This window comes from Asterias rubens, chromosome 6, assembly GCF_902459465.1.
Source record: "Asterias rubens chromosome 6, eAstRub1.3, whole genome shotgun sequence".
Lineage (NCBI taxonomy): Eukaryota > Metazoa > Echinodermata > Asteroidea > Forcipulatida > Asteriidae > Asterias > Asterias rubens.
The window spans coordinates 11,812,799-11,830,068 of record NC_047067.1 but is presented as its reverse complement, the minus strand read 5'-3'; the positions used below and the strand labels follow the sequence as shown (position 1 = coordinate 11,830,068).

At 39.1% G+C, this 17,270-nt stretch overlaps 1 protein-coding gene across 3 annotated transcripts in view; it reads left to right on the top strand.

The window, feature by feature from the left end:
• Positions 1–1,824: 1,824 nt before the first annotated feature.
• Positions 1,825–17,270, top strand: part of LOC117291519 — a 36,263-nt gene continuing 20,817 nt past the window's right edge. For all 3 annotated transcript variants that reach the window (XM_033773292.1, XM_033773290.1, XM_033773291.1), the window contains exon 1: positions 1,825–2,158. In XM_033773292.1, the coding sequence (XP_033629183.1) occupies positions 2,138–2,158 (21 nt within the window). In that variant the 5' untranslated portion in view covers positions 1,825–2,137. The remainder of the gene's footprint in view (positions 2,159–17,270) is intronic.

Genomic DNA, 17,270 nt, shown 5'->3' with positions numbered 1-17,270 from the left:
CTCTAAGTTGGAAGTCAACAACCCCCAGGTCACAATTGGGAAAAATGTGTACACCGTATCTGTATCCCTTTTCTTCGGCTCTCAAATCTGTCTTGAATAAAATATTTTGAGGGCCTACAAATGATTAATGAGGCCAATGCTCCGTTTCTCTTCCTATAGGAGCAGCTCTCATTATTAAAAGTACATTGTTTTGGGTTTTTGTTTTAGGAGTAAATCAAGTTCCACTCTCAAGTTTTTAAAAAGGGAACAGAAGAGTGGGCGACATATGTGGATTGGGTTTTCAGTCCTTACTTGACAGATTTGTTTTGCCTCAGTTAAATTCTCTGGTGTTTTCCTCCAACATCTAAAACTTAAATTTCTTCATTATCTTCTCTCATCTCGTTTGACTCATATAAGAGCATTAGAATACATATATCCAAATGCAAACAAATTCCTCTCTGGACACTTTTTTTGTTTTGGTAATTGAGAAAGGTGATGTTTCATATCAGTTGTACAAAGGTCATTGCCTTTGGCCCTGGCAAACCCTACAGGCTGAGAAGCTCAGCTAGCAGATGTATCCATCTTGCTCTCAGATGAAATGGATATGGGTTATCAAATGGAATGAAGGAATGGTGCAGTGGAGGGGGGGGGGTAGTTAGACAGCTCACTCAATAATGAAGTGTGATCGACTAGACTAGAGGCACCCCTTAGATTTCATGGCACCTGTTAATGTGTTGGAGGGCATAGTCCTTAGATATGTTGTTCCTTTTGGAGAAAGGGAGAAATGGGTGTTACTTTTTACCAACCTATAACTTATAAGCTACAGCCTAGAAAATTATTTGCAGTTTTCAGTCATTTGCTGCCTTGGGTGCCCTTTGCAGAGTTGCTGGGCACATTGAAATTTCCGTTATTGAAGTCTGAATTGGGGGCTCATGGGACGTTTCTGTAAGGGTACGGCTACAGCTATGGCTACGACTAGGATGCACTGCAGCAGCATGCATTGAAGTTTAAGATGACCTCAGTAACAACATCCTCAGCAAAAGTCACAGCCGTATGGCTGTAGGTAGCTGTAGCTGCCAATTTGGATACAGCCTTTACTAAGTAAAAACTGCCTTGCCCTTAAAAGACTCATCTAACAAGGCCCAATCCATTTTGTTCACACACAAAAATGGTTCGTCCAAACATAATCTATTTCTACTGCCTCACTAAACTGACAGCAGTCCCAGTTGCTTCTGGTCACTAGCCCAAGGTCAAACTTGACCATGTCATAAGCATGGAGGACCTCCATGTCAGAAGTATTGTAAATAAATAAATATGGCCTTGTGTACCAGTGTTCATGAGAAGTCATTGTCACAAAGGTGGCATTATCTTTCAAAGTGTGTGTGTTTGCCCATGCTGATATCGTCTGTATCAAAACAAACTACAGTAAATTTATAACTTAACGAGTACACCCCAAACCCCTAGACTCTGCTATGGTGCAGCCCCCCATAAAAAAGGGTCAAATGAGGGCTTAGTATAGAGGACTTAAGAGCTCCTCACCACAAGCTAAACCTTCTCCACTGGTCCTTGAGATTCCAAAGTAATGAGGAAGTTGACCCCAATGGTGCCCCCATCGTAGAAAACACCCCTCCATTGACAAAATGGTCAAACCCGAACAATCTCAGAGCCAATCTCATGCTGAGTTGAACTGGGCCTGATGCATTATCCAGGCAGGGTGGTTTCTGAAGTCATTGATGGTTTCTCTCAACCCTGTCATGAGTGGGCTTTGTGAGTCCAGCATTGTACCACACATGTCAAGTGGGCTTGCATGCTTTGTGTGTTTGCCACAGAGAAAGTTAAGTCGCTGTTACCACACCATGGGGCACCTTTCAAAACTTTCGCTTGTTTTCCTTTGATCGCGAAGAACGGGTTTACTCCACTGGAACGGATTATTACCTCAGAGAAAATCTCTGCCTTTCTCCTTGGGATTTATTCAGACGCTGCGGTAGTAGGAGGTGAACTGTTTTAGCACATTCCTGTGGTGGATTTACCAAACTCGGATAGTTAGTTACTCATTAAGGAATGCAGGTTTAACTGTAGTTTTCTTATCAGTGCACTGGGATTGAACCCCAATCTGGTGGAGGTTTACAATATCAAGGGATGAGCTGCTGTTGACATCATGTTGAAGTCATTTTCTAAGGTATGTTTAGCCATTTGCACATGACAAAGGCAAATTAGGGTCCTTGGTATTGTCTTTTACATGGGCACTGGACACTTTTGGTACATTTACATTACTCATAAATAGTTGTTAGTATAAAAACATACTTGGTAGTAAGCAATGGAGAGCTGTTGATGGTATAAAACATTGTGAGAAAGTCCCTCTGAAGTAACATAGTTTTTGAGTAAATTCTAACTTGAATAATAAAAGACTTTAGGGCTGAAGTATATTAGGCAACTGAAAGCACACAAACTTTGTGCAACAAGAACAGACTGGGTAAGGGTATTTTATCTTCCATTATTCTCTTGCAACTTCAATGACCAATTGAGTCCAAATTTTCACACATTTTTAATTTTAAGCGTTTGTTGGGATACACCAAGTGAGAATACTGATCTTAGACAATTACCAAAGGTGTCCAGTGCCTTTAATCTCCACATATATTTTTTTCAACTTTAAGGCAAAATTTGACCTTTTCATTGTTTTTCTTTCCTTCATTTCCTTAATTCTTTGCTTTAAAAGTTTTATAGCTGACTCTGCTGAGAGTCTGGTTTCTGTGTGATGAATTTGTTCAATTTTAAATCTAAGGAGTTTGCTGCTTTAATGGTAAAAGTTAGACTCTGTCAAAATTAGCCTGTGTCACACAATTGTTTGCTTTTACTGTTTTACAACTCTTGTTTTGTAGAACCTTTTGTTGTTGTTGCTTTTGGGGTTGTTTGGGGGGGGGGGAGGTTGTAGAAGAATGACTTTTACTTTGGTTGATTCTGTAGAAAAAATTCAGTATGGCAATCACAATGCATGCTTGAGGGAGTTTCAAATTCATGGACCATTGGATGCTCTGATTGATTTGTCTGCCTTTGAAAAGTATTAATGGTATAACTTAAAGGACAATATGCAGAGGTGGTTTTGCTAGCAAAAAAGTTGCTGGCAGTGTAAGCACGTTATGTTATCCAGAATCTACATAAACTGACAAACCTGTAGAAGTTTGGGATCGATCGGTCATCTGGGTCACGAGAGAATAGTGAAAAACTGATTACAAATTTTGTATTACATTGATGCCAAAACAAAATGAATAAAACGCTCACTGAGCGATAAACTCAAAGCCGAAATTAAATTATTTATTTCTCATCAAATATGATATTTCAGACTGAAATATTTCAAGGGATGTTTTCTACTATCATCATTAGACCGTGTAAGTTTTATGTAAATCTGTGATCTTCACGATTTTTGTTTCTTACCAATTCTGTAACGTTCCTTTAAAGTACATGACTGGTAAGGATTTGGGGGAAAGGAAACAAGAAACCAAGTCCACTTTGTGCAAATAAGGTTACCATTTTATAAACCATTAAATTGGTTCCAATTGGCCCAGTGGAAATTTCCATGAACAATAATTGTTAACCTGCACTGACTTTCCTAAAATAGGCCAAAAGGTTTTGAGCTCAAAATACAATCAGTTTTGTTTCGCATTGAGAAATATTAAGAAAAGTATACAGTGTTTGGGAGATTTGACTAAGTTATAATTAACAGTGTGAACAAATGATTTGAACATTCTGAGAAGTATTCATGTTTAATGGTCATCTTTATGCTCAATTATTTTCCTCTATCCCTGTTCCCATTTTTTCCGCGATTACCTGCAGTGGTCTGCTTTTACAACCTTGTGATTGCCAAGGTATCTGACCGTAATGCTTCTCAGATTCAAACTTTTTTGGGAGATACAGTTTAAAATTTTGTAGTGAAATGGTTATCAAATTGCTTAATACTATTGTAAGCTGCTGTACTTCTTGCCAAGTAACTTTTTGTTTCCATTAACATAACAAGTGATTACCAACTATAGGCCTATAGGCCTAAGCCTCCTTCAATTAAGTGTGAAGGACCAATTACATAAATGGAGTCAAATTTGACCAATAACACGAATTTAACCACAGCTCCCCACTCTGGTGAATTTTGAATTTTGGTTTATGCACTGACCAGAAATAACACAAACCTGTTTTATAAACAAGATTACGGCTCGAGAAAAAAAATGCAGGCTTTTACCCAATCGGATTCCTTGGAGCATACCAGGGGAGAGACGAGAGATTGTCCGTCAACTGCCAATATTGACTCAATTTCTTAAATTAAGACTGAAGTCAACTTCACCGGGAGGATAACGATATCTCACAGTGCCACCTCTGCGATAATTTATTGAAAAATTGCTATCTGTGTGTATTGAAGTACTTGTCCATGTATTTATCATTACACGTTTCACTCCATACCATTGGCACAATCTGTCAAACAGTTATAGGGATAGGCCCGCGGGGCTAAATATCTGTTAAGGATTTAGGGCTGAGTGATTTTCAATGTTGACAACATTCCAGAAATTTTGGCAGAGCTCTGGTTAGTCTACTTAGACCCAGGAGGATCTGTGTTTATAAATGCATGGATCGGAATGAAAAGTGAACCATATACACATGTATGCTGGATGTGTTTATGTGTTGGCCTCTGGCTGATAAAACCAGCCTTGGCCGAACTGGGGCCTAACTATTTGGGTCAGTTGGAGTTGTTGACCATCCGAACATTTCGAACACTTGAGGGGTGCTTGCAGTCAAGTATTTTTCTTTCCCGGTGCAGAATTGATACAAGTATTTAGCAGTAAAGATGAGTGTATTCGCAAGTATGTTTTGGAGTGCAGATAACATGACTTGAGAACTAGTATTAGTATTACAATACCATAGTAAACAAAGGGGGGCTTAGAAATAGAATGCGCCAAACAATACGATTCTGTGCAAAAGAATGTCACATTCACAGTGTAAAGAGGAGGGGGACACAACTTCATCCAGCAAAAGTAAACTCTAATCTAAACAACACACATTGAAACCTGTCCAACTAGATAGGGGAATCTGTATCCTGAAATAGAATACACTGCAAACCTGTGATCAGATTTCAAAATAAACAGAGCAATGTTTGTGAAGATTTCACTTTGGACCCAGGTTAGTCCAAACATTGTGCTCCTTCACACAAAATGGACTTTAATAACCATGCTAGAATAAAGCACAGGACCCCTGCTAAGTTACTCTTGTGAGAAAGGGGCTTTATTGTCATAGTTAAAAATGTAAACCACCAAACTGTGGTCTTGACTTGCTCTCAACATTTAGGAAGAGAAAGTTTTACTGAGCAATAAGCAACTCTTGTGTTTCAAATGAAATTGGAGTGAAAACTTCATTTAAAAGTTTTTATGACAAGTCATAATATGGAAATATTAAATATTTTGGAAATGATGGGCGAGATCCAATTTTGTGGATCTTGATTCAGTTCAGAAAAACATAAACCGCAAAACTGTGACCGCATTATTGTTATGGGGCCCAAAACGGGTTGTGATCTTGTTGTGGTGATGTTTAGTGTTTCTGACTCTGACTGGCTCTAGAAGTTTGTCAGCAGATAAATTTGCTAGACACAGGCATTGGTGTCTGACAATCAGCAGCTAGATGAGGGTTGTGTGTGAAAACTTAACCTGACAGTTTTTATGACTAGTCATGATGGATTCCATATTTTTTTAAACTGTTTGATGGGCTTGGCACATGACTTTGACAGCACAATGCACTGGGTGAAACCTGGGTCTATGTCTGTCCCGAAATCTGACGAACTTTGTGGACAGTGTAGTTTGGTTAAAATGTTATTCATAAATACCTCAGACAGTTTCGCTATTCCTATTGGTGGAGAGCGCGTCTCGTGGGTGTGTATAAACCTTTGTTTATGACCAGTAAAAAGTGTTGAAACATAGGCGTGACACGCGAGCTTGTACCTGTGCTTATAAGACAGTTTCTTCATTCCTATTGGTCGAGAGCAAGGGCTGAAACAGTTGTGCCACATCACGCGATACGCGCAACGCGCACAGTATTCCTATATAAGGAGTTGTTTACCCCAGGGTCTTACCATTTCATAGCTGCTGGAGGGTTGAACAATTATAATTTTGGCATTTATTTTTACTTTTTGACCTTTAGAAACAAGTTGATGTTTTTTTGACCAAACAGGTATTTATGAATGGGAATCAAAGGTTCTTGATAATTTACCTCCCTTCTTTTGAGGGTTGAGTTGTCCCTCCCCCCACTCCAACCTAGCCCCTATATAGGACTCTGCCTCTGTACTGTAGTATAATATGAAAGTGTAAGGCGACCAGGACTACACTCCAACCATCTCCAACCCATCTAAATGGCATGGAACATTTAGATGGGTTGGAGATGGTTGGAGTGTAGTCCAACGATTGTTTGGAAAATTGTTCACCCACAAATATTTCAGTCTCAGAGAATTGGTTTATTTATAAACCGTTTCTCAGAATGCTTTGGCCAGAGCAGAGAGGCGGTTGGATACCTGATGTCTCCCCCCCCCCCACTAAACACAGATGGATTTGATGTATTTTAGAAAATACAGTGACAAGTTTCTTGTGCACTGTTTTCTTAGCATATGTGGACATGGTATGCAATTGAAATTTTCACATGTGACTTTTATTAAATCGTTCAGTAGTACGTTGACAAAAACCAAATGATGATTACGCACATTTCAAGGGTTATGGGTACTTTTTGTATGACAGAAAATTGTCCACAGATTGGAATGTAATGATGGTAGAAAGCTTCCCTTAAAATATTACTTGCTGAGGTGCTGTAGTTTTTGGTCAAACAATGTCTCGAAAATAATTTGTTCGTCTCGGGAGACAAACATTATTTTTAGCATGTACAACGTAGTCATATCACGGCCAAAAATTTGATCTACCAAAGGTATCAAAACCCTTTAATGTACGTCAGTCCAGAGCAAAAGGTTGCATCACCTGGAGTTTAACGCGAAGCAGTTATATTGATTAGTGTACCTGTTGTAAAACCATGTTAATCTAATAACACAAAATGGAACAGGTAGAGAGAAAGTTGTCTACATACAAACAGGGCCATGTTTATTCGATACGCACAGAGCGTGCCCCAGAGAGCTAGACTGTGTAATGAGATCCATTGACTCCTCCAGCTCCAAGTTCATTAAGGCATAATACAGCTAGCTTGGTGGTGTATTTTAATCACTGATGAAGTGATAAGACTGTTAAAAGAAGACACTGACAGGGAGGAGGTTTGTCAGGGTTGGGTTTTTATCATCAGTGGATGCTTTTTTGACGGACTGGAACACTGATAATAGGAATCACTGCATGTAGGAAGCGATTTAGTTTGCAGTTTATATCACGTGCAGGGAAGATTTCATCTTGCAATTTTGAATAGCAAAAAAAATTTAGACTGAACTTTTTTCGTGCACACTGAATGCTAATATTGAGTAGCAAATGATGATTTTATTTACTAGCAACTGGTAATTTTTTTGTAGCAATTTGCTCTGCTACATGTATACAAGGGAAATCGTTCACTGTGTGTGTATCTACTTGCCAGGAATAAGATCATGCTCTTTTGAGAACTTGCTTTGTATTCTACTACCGCGGAGTAGATTTTCGGAATTCAGGAGACTTCTCAGCTGCTGAAGAATCACCTAAGGATGAAGGGCTTTGTGGTTCCGTGAATGAACTTTAAAACAAGATCTTGATGGATAGTGACAGGCGTGTTTGAGTTCTTACACCTCCTAGTGGAACTGTTTATAAGAGGATGAGTCGCCATGCTTATGCTGAGTTTGAGGTTTGGGTCGACCAGCTGATGGCTGGTGAGTTACAGGTGAGGTTTTCTTGATAGGTAAGCCTACAGTACATGAAGCTTATTAAATAGTATAGCAAGTCGGGGAAAGTTGGTGACCATTTTGGTTCCTCTGCTCTCAATTAAAACCACTGATTTTCTTGTTTGTATTGTCACTTCCTCAGCTTTACCCTGTATCATTTTACCATACATTGCTCTATGCATGTACCATGGAGCTACAGTCTCGGACAGTATTTGAAGTATAATATTTCTTGAACTAGTTTGAAGGATTCGGGTACTTTTTCAAAATGTCCACTGATTTACATTAAACTTACAGGGTTTGAAGATAATGATAGGGGAAAGCTTCCCTTCAAATTTTACTAACTGAGGTTCTGTAGTTTTTGAGAAATGAGTTAAACAAGTCACATTAAATTTTCGTCTCAGGAAGACAAAAATTCAAAGCATGTAAAATCCCATTAACCAGTTATGATATTAAACCAAAACCATAGCATAACTGGTTAATACGTTTTACATGCTAAAACTGAGATGAAAATTATTTGTTTTACTCATTTCTCAAAAACTACAGCAAAATTTCAAGGGAAGCTTTCTACTATCATAATCTTCAAACTGTGTACATAGACCCTTCAACACTTCCATGTTGATGCCTGTCTTCCATTTTATTTTTTTCTGAAATTATATTAACACCTTTTAAAGCAGGTTTAGATCAACACCCAATTGTTTAGCATATTGTTTCGATCCTGGGCGATGCTTGAAAATTGTCAATGATTTTAGTGCGTTTTCATACCATTATTTGATTGGACTGACAACACCTACCTAATTAGTACATTGATAACAGTTTTTATTTTCTAAGGTGCTTAGAAAATAGGCCTATTCAGTCTGCGCTTTTTGGAATGATAATGAAGCTTTAAAAAATCTACCTTTTCTAGAATATAATGTACAGAATGAATGTACACGTAGGTTAACTTGACAGTGGTAACTGTCACTCAACAATCAGGGCCTAGTTAGACTTGATGACAAGTCGTTAGGCGCTGCCTATTTGTCTGCTGTATGCAACAGTCACAGTGCGATTATACACTTAGTCAATAGTCGTAGCTAGCGTGTGGCACTGACTCACACACATATACTGGGATCGAGGGTGTGTGTATCGTCCCCGTAACAGCACCCGGCTCCAACTGCACTGCGCTTTTAACAATTACCTTCTTGACTTCAAGACTAGGGCCTAGTCAGCACAAACCACTGGGACCAGCCTGGTGGTGCTTGGACCAAACCAAGGGCCCCTTGACCTGCACAAGGGCCATAAAGACCCACCATGCCTGACCTACATTACACTGCACCACAGACTACCCCCCACTTAACAGTATTAAGGAAGATGGGTTAAAAGGGTAGTCTGTGTGCAACTGAAATTGGCGGATTTGTAAATTTAGAGGTCAACTTAGTATTGTTGAAAGAGGCTCCCCCTCTGCCTCAAAGGTAACCTGGTTGTGTCAGAGGCTGGCTGTAGCCATAAAGTGAAAGTTGTTGTAACAGCTTTTATAATGGAAGCGCAGTATGACATTTGTGTGGCTTATAAATCATCCAGTGGTATACATGTAGATGGCAAGTGATAAATTTGCTATTCTTTTGGAAATGGCCTTGTTTCTATCAATGTCTGGCATGCTGGGCTGAAAAGTGTTTGTTGTGAATACTAATAAGGTGTTTTTGTAGTCACACAACTTTTAATCTGGAGAATTTCTCTGTGGAAATTTTTTACAAAGAGATTCTCCTTGTTAAAGCCATTATACACTTTCGGAACAGAAAAAAAAAAAAAAGTTCACAGATTTACAAATAACTTACAGGGTTAACAGAAGGTAATGGTAAAAGACTTCTCTTGAAATGTTATTCCATGAAATGCTTTACTTTTTGAGATAATGTTAAAACAGTTATCACTTCTCGACATTGAGAATTACAGATTTATAGTAAACACATATGTCATGAAATGGCGAAACGTGCGGAAACAAGGGTGGGTTTTCCCGTTATTTTCTCCCAACTCCGATGACCGATTGAGCCTAAATTTTCACAGGTTTGTTATTTTATATATAAGTTGTGATACACGAAGTGTGGGACTTGGACAATACTGTTTACTGAAAGTGTCCATAGGCTTTAAGTGGAGTATTCACACAACACTTTTTAAATGGAGGCAATTGGTGCCCTTGAAATGCTCCAATAGAAATTTCTTCACAGGGTGCCCTTTACCAATGAGAAAATGTCTTGGTGCCTTTGCCCTTTCAAAAACAAAGCATTACGGGCCTTTGAGTTGCTCCCACAAAAAGAGGGTAAAGTCCGCATTATTCAAAAGTAAGGTTTTCCACTCAGTCTGGAGATGTTTTTCGAGCCGGCCTTGCACTTTCAATGTTTTTGTGAAGTAGCTCACTGGACTTGTAAACTATGGATTTACCTCTCGTTCTCCAGACTTTTAGTTGCCCACATTTTAAACCTGTTTCGTCAGGCGTAATACTGTCATATCTGTCTGATATGGTAGCGTTCACAACCAGTTGGTCAAATGGAATTACATTCACACTCTCAAATTACAAATATGACTGAGCATTTTAAATAAGTAGGTTGCACAGTTTTTTCAGTAGCCCACAGCACAGGCAAGTTGAAAAGTGGTGTTTACTAACCCTTAGCATTTGAAACTTTCCATGGTGAGAGTATAATCAGGTTTGTAAATACCTAAGCAGCAACCAGCAACCTTTTGAAGACGGTCTGACCATAATTGAAACATTTCAGAACCAACATTACTCAAAAGAGATATTCACATAATGGTACTACAAACCTCACCTGATTAGCCCATAGCAGTTTTTATTAGACAATGTTTATTGTGCCAAGTGTGTAAAGGACGCTCTGTAGAGATAACTCTTTTTCCGATGAGATGGATTTTTGTCTTTTTTTAGATGACCTCCTTTAAATCCCCCACCAATAAACCCAATCATCAGCTATGGAGGTCACCCCCATAATTGGTCCAATAATATCAACAAATTGCTCATCGGTTTGACTTTTTAACAGCTTCCATGCACAGTATATGGACCAGGCCCCAAGGGCAGGGGTGAATAGGGACTTAAGTTGTTCTTTCTTCACCAAGCGTGGTTTTCACACTTTGAAATTATCCCCACTTGTTTGTCTGTGGTTGGTTCATGGTTGATACTGTTTGCTCATGTTCAATTCCCTTGGTTTCTGGACTTTGCCCAGTGAAGTGAATCAGTTGATTTATTCAAGTGGATCCACAGAGGGTAATGTGAGAAATGTTCACATTGTATGGACATACGGGCTTGGAATTTCATGGAGGCCGGGCCCTGGTCTTGGCCTTTGTGCCCCTTCAAAACTTTCACATAGACTTGAAGCTTTTCCAATGGAAGTGCCCTTTGCAAAATGAAAATGGCCTTGCCCTCTCAAAGGCGAAATTCCAGGCCTGGAGGAGGGCTGATTGTTTCTTCAGAAATGGTGGCAATTTATCATTATATGTATATCGCACGCACAGATCCTTACAAGTCATTTGACTGTTGGAACAATGTTCTTTATTAAACCTGTGTCCATATCGGAAATTAATTTTCTGCTCTGAATAAAAAGAATTGTTGATTTTTTTTATTATAAATGGATCAAATTTAGATTTGAAGAGGTGTTATTTTGTTGCCCTCCTTGGACAAAGTTAAGAGATGCGGCCCTGTTAAATTACATTGGTTGCACAGAAGTCTTCCCGGACCTCTTTCAGCCTGTTAGTTTTACATACGGTCGCTGTTGATATGGAAGTCAGTTTACAATGCGTCCCCCATTGGATATTCATTTAGTTATTCTACAAAAAAAAAGTGCTGTAAAAAAAAAAGTCAAATGGGAACATGGCTTTACTCTCCTAAAAGAAATGACCGTCTGATAAAACAGTATTATGAAGCTCCTAATATTTTAAAAAGTGTCCTGAATCATGTATCCCCTAGGTTCAACAAAAAAAAGGTTATGTGACCTGCCGGGTATCGGAATTGAACTTCTGATTCATTGCCAAAGACATTTTAGCATATTTCGGAGTGATTATCTTTTAGCGAAGTCAGTGATCGAGAATGTTATCGTATCAAATGTTGTGTACCTCCCTGCACGATACTGTATTAATGCGAGACATCGAGGCCATGGTATGTCTTTACCTGTCTTGTCTGTAGTGGTGGGCATAATCAGGTTAAACGGTCACCATCATTCATTTCACTTCAATCTTGAACGATGGATGTCACTCAGGCTTCATGGATTGGGATATTGGGTGCGTTCGCTTAGTTTCCCCGGGTCGACCCCTCGGTGCTTATTCGGGTAATCCCCTGACAAGAGTTAATCAAACGATCCTGGTGACGTCATGCACCTCGGGCCAGCCCCAAGTGACCCGTTCCACAAGAAGGGCACTTGGGGCTGACCCAGGTGAGCCCCTGGAATGACATTAAAGCTATTCAAACGTACCGGGGGCAGATTGGGGGATGACCCAGGGGCAGATTGGGGGTCGACCCGGTGAAGCTAATCGAACGCACAATGTACAATGTACATGGATGTGATGCGCTCCTCGACTTGATATTCAAGTAGGCAGCCAACTCTTCTGGGAGAAGTGGGATGAAGGGAAGGGGATGGGGAGACACAGGTGAAATGTCGTCCGTCCCCCCCCCCCCCCACCCCCATTGATGCCGTGCCTCCTGTGTCCCTCTCCAACCCCCCCCCCCCCACCCCCAAATTTGAGCTGGACTTTTGAGATTGAAAAGGACATTCTCTCCCCCCCCCACCCCCAGCATTTGAACTGGACTTTTGAGATTGAAAATAATTCTACAAACCTTAAAAGTATTGGTATGATTGTGATCACTTTCTCCACCATGATATCAATGAGCCCCCCCCCCTTCCGCTCCCGTTGCCCCCCCTTCCCCCACCCCCCATTTGAAACCTGAATTTTTGAGACTAAAAGTTAACAGAGTAAAATTAAAACATCAAAGATTTGGAGACTTGTTTGGGGTCCAGAATGCCCCACAGTTAAATAGAAATATTGAGAACCCTGGTGGTACCTCTACATCTACTGTATATGACCCAGGAAAGAAGGAGCTTGAATTGTTGTTGACTACAATTTGTTCATATTATAAAGAGGTCAACACGTTTGATTGAATAACTACAGATGCCTGGAGACTAGCAGACAGATTATTTCATAGATCAGCATGTTGCGTTTAGAATTGTGCTTGCCCTGGAAATGCTCTGCATTATCACTCAGATCTATCAAAGCGTCTAGCTGGTGTCAGATGAAAAGATTTCAGTTGAACTGACCTGGATCTTGACTGGCCAATCACTTTCAGCATTTTGCTAATCTGGCCAATAACCGATTGGTATATTTGTGTTTGTTCTGAAAGTGGAGCAAACACCATAACCATGAGGGGGATAAAATCAGTTTATAAAAAGCATTTAAATGAAAAATTGTATCAAAAGGAGAGGTGGTTGGACAAAACTTTAACTTGTTTAAATGTTACACCCCATATTTTTTTGTAGCTAGTTAAAGAGCTTTTTTTTTTATGACAGACTACATGTACGTATGTTACATTTTTCCCCACAAGTTGTGTTACCCAGACTTCGCTTGTTAGTTTGCATAAGATCTACATGTATATATACATTTTTTTAACAGATTTGTTTTAACTGGAACACCTGAAAATAGTTAAAACCATACATAATTCTCAGCATGTTAAACACATTGTCCATAATAATGGTTGTAGCAACTGACGTCAGGTTTTGCGCTTTAAATTATAATTAATATTTTTTTTAAACACAGTTTTCTTTAAAGGAACATTACAGACAAAAATCGTCAAGGTCACAGATTTACATAAAACTTTAAGGATCTATAATGAGGATAGTAGAAAACATCCCTTGAAATATTGCTGTCTGAAATGTTATATTTGATGAGAAATAAATAATCTAACTTTGCCTTTGGAGTTAATCGCTCAGTGGGCGTTTTATTCATTTTTGTTTTGGCGTCGATGCCATGCAAAAGTTGTAATGGGGTTTTCACTATTCTCTCATGACCCAGATGGCCAATCGATCTCAAACTTCCACAGGTGTGTCAGTTTATGTTTGTGATGGATTACATAAAGAGCTTACACTGCCAGCAAATGTTTTGTTAGCAAAAAACAATTCTGTAATTCTGTAAATATTGACTGCTTTGAGTGCTATGGTTAAAACTAGGACTCCCAAGGTGATTCCCGGAGCGTTCGGAAAATGGAACGGTCCGGGGATCACCGAGTGAGTCGTAATTTTAACCATAGCATGAGTTAAAGCAGTCAATATTTGTTTTATAACAACCCAATATCATCTTCGTACACATAACGTTCGTACGCGCGTTTCAGATACACGGATGCACAACTGATTGGGTTTGAGGTGGGTAAAAAAGACGTCTGGGTACTGCACGCCGTGTGATAGTCGTCAGACTATCACACGGCAAATGATGAACTATCACACGGCAAACGATGCACTATCACATAGCCGCAGTCTAGTAAAACTAATAAGACATATCATGTGACACGCTCTAAACCAATGAAAAGGCAGAATATTTGTTAGGGGTGTTATAATACAACATATGAACTTCATAATCAGTATGATTTCAGTCAAAAAAATTAAACAATGATACTTATTGACCTTACCATATAAAAAAAACCTTGAGCTTGGATACACAGTTAGATCCAATTTCCTCTTTCATTTCAAACTTCTTGACTTTGTAAAAAAAATTGTTCAAAAAATTTGTTTCAGACCTTTACCTCCATTCAGCAAAACAGACAATAATCGTGGGTTGTCTAGAGGCCATACACGCGACATCACAATGCGTTTTGTTATTTGTTTTCTTCAATGAAAAATTTAAATTAAACCTTGGAATTCATTTTTTTTGAGGTCCTCTGGAGTGCCACGGTTTTACCAAAAGTTGAAGGTCTTACCTACAGGCAAGCAAAAAGTTTTGTATTGTAAAGGGAAGTATTGACTGTTTGAAAATGTGTTTGTTACGTTCGTCCTTAAACAAAAACAAATTATAACATAATAGTTTTGAAGTGTGCAGTCACAGTGATGGACTCTGTCAGCTGGAATTGTATTCTATTTTGGAAATGAATGGCTATGATAACTTGGATCATTCATAAGTGCGTTTGCAGTCATTATGATTGATGGAGGTTGGAAATGGTTGTATTCAGGTACTCTAAGAATAGTCACATGAAAGGGGCTTCGTGATTGGCTGTTCCAAAATTCTGAGGTGGGTCAGAATCAAACACCTGTAGCCAATCGCAGATATTCTCTACGAATGAACTGCTTCTAAATGATTGGTTGAAAGCTGTTGCAAACTGCTTACCAACCGAAAAGACCTATGGTGCAAATGAAACAATTGTTAGATTTGACCAAATCATAGAATGGCTTACTAGGATTGAAATGTCAGGTCATAAACAATTGTTAGGTATGGTTTACATCAACCCATTAGTCAGACAAAATCAAACACAAGTACCCTACTAGAAACCCTCCTCTGGAATTTCATCAGGATGTTGCCGAAAATCTGGAGCGGTTAGTTTTGTGCAGGAAGAATAATCCGATTCGAAATACACAATCCGAGAAAAGTTTCATGCAGAAATGTTTCTCAGATTGTAGTGTTTTTTTTTATCACTCGGCTGCAGTGCTTCTTGCCACAAAGTTTGTTTGTGTTCTAATGGAACAAATGTAGAGTGTTCATAAAAGGTAATGTGTTTCGTTCAAACTGGATTAGTAGACAGCACAATAGACTCTAAAACTAAAACCGACCAAAAGAATAACCTTAGGACCTGTAATGGCCTGGGTGCAATATCGTCCATACACTGTACTTTAAAAAAAAAAAAATTATAGTTTGAGTTTGAGTTTCCTAAAGGCCTTTACTGTGTTAATATATCCTCTTAAGGCCACTCGTTGGTTCAATTCAAATGCTATCCATAAGCTACTTATTGAAATGGGACGATATATCGATTAAAAGAGGATTTGTCAGTATTGTCACATTGCAATGGAGAAACAGACATCCATTTCCTGATTATCAGTGACAGATTTCCCTTCGCATAACGACCTCAGTAAAATGATATTAGACAGTGTGATAACTAAATAATTTGAATTCATTGGTAAGGAAGATCTATTTAAGTGTTTTATGGACCATTAAATGATGAAGCTATTGCGCTGTCAAATATATATTTTTGTCTACTGTTTTTTAAACGGAACCCAACTGCGTTTGTAGGTAGTGTAGTAAGTAGTGTCGGACCAAACAAAGAGAACACTGCAAATCGGCTATGCACAGTCACTCTTCTACTTAAATAGAACACTGCAAATCGGCTATGCACAGTCACTCTTCTACTTAAATAGAACACTGCAAATCGGCTATGCACAGTCACTCTTCTACTTAAATAGAACACTGCAAATCGGCTATGCACAGTCACTCTTCTACTTAAATAGAACACTGCAAATCGGCTATGCACAGTCACTCTTCTACTTAAATAGAACACTGCAAATCGGCTATGCACAGTCACTCTTCTACTTAAATAGAACACTGCAAATCGGCTATGCACAGTCACTCTTCTACTTAAATAGAACACTGCAAATCGGCTATGCACAGTCACTCTTCTACTTAAATAGAACACTGCAAATCGGCTATGCACAGTCACTCTTCTACTTAAATAGAACACTGCAAATCGGCTATGCACAGTCACTCTTCTACTTAAATAGAACACTGCAAATCGGCTATGCACAGTCACTCTTCTACTTAAATAGAACACTGCAAATCGGCTATGCACAGTCACTCTTCTACTCAAATAGAACACTGCAAATCGGCTATGCACAGTCACTCTTCTACTTAAATAGAACACTGCAAATCGGCTATGCACAGTCACTCTTCTACTTAAATAGAACACTGCAAATCGGCTATGCACAGTCACTCTTCTACTTAAATAGAACACTGCAAATCGGCTATGCACAGTCACTCTTCTACTTAAATAGAACACTGCAAATCGGCTATGCACAGTCACTCTTCTACTTAAATAGAACACTGCAAATCGGCTATGCACAGTCACTCTTCTACTTAAATAGAACACTGCAAATCGGCTATGCACAGTCACTCTTCTACTTAAATAGAACACTGCAAATCGGCTATGCACAGTCACTCTTCTACTTAAATAGAACACTGCAAATCGGCTATGCACAGTCACTCTTCTACTTAAATAGAACACTGCAAATCGGCTATGCACAGTCACTCTTCTACTTAAATAGAACACTGCAAATCGGCTATGCACAGTCACTCTTCTACTTAAATAGAACACTGCAAATCGGCTATGCACAGTCACTCTTCTACTTAAATAGAACACTGCAAATCGGCTATGCACAGTCACTCTTCTACTTAAATAGAACACTGCAAATCGGCTATGCACAGTCACTCT